Raw genomic sequence first — 5,516 nt, forward strand, 5'->3', positions numbered from 1 at the left:
ATTTTCCGGCCACTTATAAAATACTATTCGGACATGCCGCGGGCGCGTGCAAGTGTGGTTGGGCTCAGAACGGACAACGGAGAGAACTCGGAGAACCCGGACGAATGCAAGTTTTAAAACATGATAATGCAATGCACATGATGACATGATAAGATGCAACACGCAAGCAAATGACATGAAAAGTCAGCGAATAACTGGAAGACACCTTGCACATCGGTCTCGGGGCGTTACAGAGAGGGGAAAAGAGAAACAAGGGAGAAAGGAAGGAGATGGAGGGCGCATCGGTGCTGGTCACCGGTGGCGAGGTGCTCCGTCGTGGTGGCATGGAGGCGAGGGGGAAGATGGGCGAGCTCCTGGACGCCAGCGACGCGAGAAGGCGGACTCGTTGGGCGCCATGGAGGAGGAGATGTGCTTGGGCAGGAGCACATGGGAGATCCTATGAAGAAAGGGTGGTGGGGGGAGAGGGGATGGGAGACTGAGGGAGAGAGGAGGGATCCGGCCGAGGATATGGGGACTTCACCTACCTCGTACTTAGGAGTAGCGAGGGATAAAAACCCACGCTACTAGTAAGTAGCAGTAGCGAGGGGTATAAACCCGCGCTAGTGTCGGGCAACATCACCTTCGCCAGGGCGGCGTGGCCAGCGGTGTACCTGGCCATGGCCTACATGGACCAGTTCGAACGTCACGAAGCCTGCGACGGAGCTCGTCCAGGGCGGCCGCCCGAACGGCGACCAGTGCGACCGCGGAGGTGGCGTAGGCTGACAGCACGACTGGGGCAGGGGGCGATGGCGGGGAGCTCATGGGAGGCCCGACAACTGAGCGCAGGAGTAGCAGGGGGAGGCGAGAGGTGTGTGAGATTTTTACTTCGTGCCAGAGCGGTTGAGTAAAACTAAGGAAGGGATAAGGGTCAGAGTATAAATTTTACTTTTTTAGAGTGAATTCCACTTTTTACTCTGTAGTTCTGCATTTGTGACACATATTACCCTATTTAGTGCAACTTCTACTAAATATTTCATTTAGAAGATTTTGAACACAGTATTACCCCAGTTTAGCACTTTGCTTGTTTCTGTTAGATAGTACCGGCATGTTACGCCGACGTGGCACGGTAAAATGCGTAAAGATCTGAGGGCATAATCGATATTCATGTTCAGATTTCTCTTACCCATATGTTCAAATCCTCCTCCTCGTCTTGATATTTTTAAACTCTGGTCAACACCTTACACCTTGCCCAATAGACACGCATAAAAAAAAAGTTTCAAAGCTTTTAAAAGGGGTAATCTTGACGATTTTTCATTTGACAGGGTAATTAGTGTCAAAAATGCATAACTAAGGAGTAAAAAGTGGAATTCACTCATTTTTTTACGGCGGATTATGGATCTGTTAGGTGCGCGTTAGAGGAGTAAAACCAATTTTTTACTCCTTTAGCGCTGGATAGGGATTCCGTTAGAAATGCCGTTGGGTTAATGTATCGATGCAGGGCTCACATGGCTCTACTCCACCGTAGCCAAAACCGGCAAAGCACGATATTTCTTCAACATAGGTTCACCTCTCCCATCTCATCTCACACAAGCCAGTTGCAGGTAAGAGATCCTGCCCGGTTCCTGCTGATAGCCATCACCTTTCCCATCCCACGCGACACTTAGCAAGTGCTACAGCTACAGATTCTGCCCGGCCGGCTAGCCAGGACTCCTCTCCATCGATCGGTTTCTTCACCTCACACCTCTCCGCAGAGCAGAGCCGAGCCCAGGAAGAGGCAGGGGTTCGATGAAGCGCATAGTGGGGAGCCCAGGGACATGGAGCGGCATGGCGCTGCGTCTGTCGCAGTGCTTCTTCGCCGCCGCATCTTCCCTCGCCATGTGTTCCGCTTTCGGCTTCTCCAACTACAGCGCCTACTTGTAATTTCATTCTCCCGCAGATGCTTCCTCTGTTCTTTCTTCCCCCTTTGTGTGTTTTCTTGCAAATTCATTTTGGGTCTTTCAAGGTTTTGGTTAAGTTGCGTGAGTTCTTCTCTTTCTTTCGAGAGTAATTTTGGGGAGTTTCATACACAAAAGGCTAGATGGCATCCCCGTCGAATACTATACATTTTCCTTTAGCGTCATGACATGGATTGACTTCTTAACTATATCTGCTAATCAGTCCATCATGCATACACAAGTAGGAGGCCTCGTTTTGGTAAACGTATTTGTCCAGTCGGCCACCCACTTCATTAGGTGATTAGGTGATTTCCTAGTTCAAGTTCTAAGTACTAAATATATGGCCTCACCGGTACAAACGAAATGACACTTCATTAGGTGATTTCCTAATTCAAGTTCGAAGAGTGTTTATGTAGTAGTAGAGTTCGTTCCATTACAAATTTCATACCTGTTTGCAGCACTAGAAACTCGACATTGTACATATTTATATTCAGTCGTCGATAGTCTGGAGAGTTTACATGAACTTAAGTGTTCTTTTCCCTAACAAGAGTATCCTCTACTAATGTTTTCTGTGAATGACTAGATACAGTATTTGTCTAATATGTGCGCTGCAGCATTTTAGTTTTCCAGTGAATCCTGATTGTCAGTGTCAAATCTCTTGTTGCCGTCCAATATTCAAGTTGAATATTCCCAAAGATTATATGTCACACTGCCCAACTTCTAGGCATGTGCACTTGTTGAGAACTTACACAAGTTAGGAAACATGCAGGTTAGGTTATCCTACCAATTGACCTTTCCCTAGAATCTTTCCGAGTTAACATTCACTTGGCATGATCTAGTCAGGGACCAGTCTGTATCATCCGAAACTCACAACGAAGCCTCGTGTTTCATTCAATACCTACTCCCATGGTAAAAGAATTTATGAGGATTGTGCAAGTTAGGTTCTGTGTCAGCATGTGACATGTCTTGACTGTTGTACGAGTGTGCCGGTGTGCGCCAATGATGTATCTTTTTCATATCAAGTTCATATCATTGTGACTATGAACTGCATAAAGTCTTAAATGTCTTGATTACTCCCACAATTGCTTGGGCAGGAGGTTAAGTTTGTTTTGTTGATATCAACTAACGAGTATATTATGGTCTCTCTTTATTTCAGCTACATGAATCTAGTGTTGATCGTGCAGCTTTTGTGGAGTTTGTACTTGGCTTGTCAGGATATATTTTCTCTGAGGAATAACAGGGATCTTCATGCCCCGGATTTTCTATTGTTCTTTGTTATCATTGATTGGGTAAGCCGTGCACTTTATCACTTCTATTGTCCATGCAGCTACGCCTGAATTATCTGAAGGCATGCACTGAAACAACTGAACCCAGTTTTTTTATCAATGCCAATTAGTTCTTACGAAAAATGAAATTCAGGAAAACCGCACCCAGATTTTTTTCGTTTTGCCTTCCTTTATGAGAATATAAGACAGCCTTAAAGAGACTCTTTATCACAGGTGCTCGATCAAACTTTGCCAAAAAATTGTCCATTTGAGCAAGAAATTTTAACAACTGTTATGCTTTGCATTACCTTTTGGTTGACCAGCGGTATGTCAGTGATCACATCAATTGTGAACGCATTGCAGGTCCTGGCGATTCTCATGTTCTCGGGATTCTGTGCCTCTGCCAGCGTGACGATTTTCTTCATGAAGGATATGAACTTCTGCGCGGAATACTCGCGGCTGGACTGCATTCAGTTCACGCTTTCGGTCACCCTGGCGTTCTTTACATGGTTGTTGCAAGCTGCGTCTTCTTTCTCCGGGTTCTGGCTGCTGGTTTCGTTCTTCTAGTCATCTCTCTCACATGCGCACTCATAAGCACCATCACATTGTGCTAACTGTCGGTCAGGAGGGTAAATCAGTTGCAATATGCCCGGGCACGCAACATTCGTCACTTGTTAGTACATAGATTGTCTGTTTGATAGCTTATATTTAGTTCAGGTGAGGTGGAACAGTTACTATTTAGATGATGCGGGGCCATGCATTAATAGGAAGAGTAATATATGGGGATAAGTCGCGATCGACCGTACCTGGAAAATTGCTCTGGTTACTGATCCTGTGACTTGTGACGGGACTGCGCCATGGATTTTATATCTCCTCAACTACAACAAAATGTGTTAAACACATTTTCAGAAGGAATTTCAGTTTAGTCCTTGCTCTGCTCTGTTGTTTCAACCTGGATAGGCTAACAGCAAGCCACACATAACAAGACAGCGGCAATGCATTCATATCGAAGTTCATGATTCAGGATTTTCTTGAGATTCTCAAGAAAAGTATTATGCGTAAGCCGAACCTTGGCTCGACCGCTGTGTCATCTTACGGCACATATTTCCGCTACGTAGAAAATGTGCCAAGTGCAAAATATTAATGTCGGTCAGGCAAAAATTCATTCCCGTGGACAAAAAAGATGCGCCCACACATCCAGAAACAACCGTCGGGCCACGACGATACGTAGAATCACCTCAGAAGCAAGCTGATCTTCTTCAATCTTCACGAATCTTCACCTGGAAAGGCATCCACTTCGGCCGGCTTGCACATCTTCGGATCTCCAAGACAAAAGTGTATGACTCTGCAGTTACTATCTGATGTAGTGGTTTAAACCTCTGTTTTTTTTTCCTTTTGCTGTGTCTACCTGCATGATTTGTTGCTCTAGCCCTGTGTGGCATTCATGGCGGCAGTTCATTGCATCCTTAGTCTGTAATCACTTTATTTTGTTCTGCTGTCATGTCGGAAAAATGGTGGTTTCTTTAACATAAAGAGGAAGCTCATTGTTTCAGAAACAGAACACATCCAGACACATAGCGTCAGCAAAAGCTGGGAGATTGGATCCTAAAGAAAAACGGTATCTTCATAAGAAAATGCTCGGAGAAATGAAAAACTGTCGTGATATTTCCCATCATGAAAATCAAATCTGCTCAATTAAGTCCATAGAAAGAGTAAATATGTTATAACTGTTAACTGAGCACATGAATAAAATAAACAGGTATGGCGAAACCATTATCCATCATCGAGCAACAATATTTTTGGCCAAGTATCTTAATCTTAAGACAAACATAACCATCTGTTTTCCACTCAGCAACCATTAAGTCATTCATCATGCAATGGAGACTTATGAGCTCAACTGTTGCGACTCTTAACTAAAACATATTAGAAACCATGCTACGATGCACACATTAGGAAATAGCTGTTGGGAGTTCCTTTGTAAGAATCAACTCCGAACAAAAATAAGCTCAGCAATATCTATGAGCATATCATTGACACATAAAAGTCAGGAGTTTGCTAAACTAAAGTGATAAATACAAGCATTCAGGAACACATATAATGCATTCAAGAACATCATAATGATTTAGCCCAAGGACCAGTTACTATTACACATCACTGGCATAGATGATGACATTGTAGGTGTGGAAAATCATAGTCTTACAACTCTGCTAGCTAGCTAGCTATACTAACTCTAAATGTGGCAGCGCCAGTGCCATGCTTGATTTACTATGGGAAAAAGGCAGAAGTATGTACAGATACATGCTACTCACATGGACAACCAAATGCATTCCCATATGGA

At 44.2% G+C, this 5,516-nt stretch overlaps 1 protein-coding gene across 1 annotated transcript; it reads left to right on the forward strand.

Annotated features, from left to right (window-relative positions):
* Positions 1-1,517: 1,517 nt before the first annotated feature.
* LOC119298481 (CASP-like protein 5B3) lies at positions 1,518-4,089 on the forward strand. The gene is made up of 3 exons (XM_037575867.1): positions 1,518-1,895; positions 3,070-3,202; positions 3,542-4,089. The coding sequence occupies exons 1-3, from the start codon at positions 1,765-1,767 to the stop codon at positions 3,743-3,745; spliced, it is 468 nt and encodes a 155-aa protein (XP_037431764.1). The 5' UTR covers positions 1,518-1,764; the 3' UTR covers positions 3,746-4,089.
* Positions 4,090-5,516: the final 1,427 nt, after the last annotated feature.

Source organism: Triticum dicoccoides, chromosome 5A, assembly GCF_002162155.2.
Source record: "Triticum dicoccoides isolate Atlit2015 ecotype Zavitan chromosome 5A, WEW_v2.0, whole genome shotgun sequence".
NCBI lineage: Eukaryota > Viridiplantae > Streptophyta > Magnoliopsida > Poales > Poaceae > Triticum > Triticum dicoccoides.

Excerpts from the sequence above, each read along its gene's own strand:
- LOC119298481 (XM_037575867.1), top strand. The coding sequence starts at position 1,765 with ATGAAGCGCATAGTGGGGAGCCCAGGGACATGGAGCGGCATGGCGCTG. Across the intron at positions 1,896-3,069 it reads TCCAACTACAGCGCCTACTT|CTACATGAATCTAGTGTTGA; the intron begins GTAATTTCATTC and ends TCTTTATTTCAG. Across the intron at positions 3,203-3,541 it reads TCTTTGTTATCATTGATTGG|GTCCTGGCGATTCTCATGTT; the intron begins GTAAGCCGTGCA and ends AACGCATTGCAG.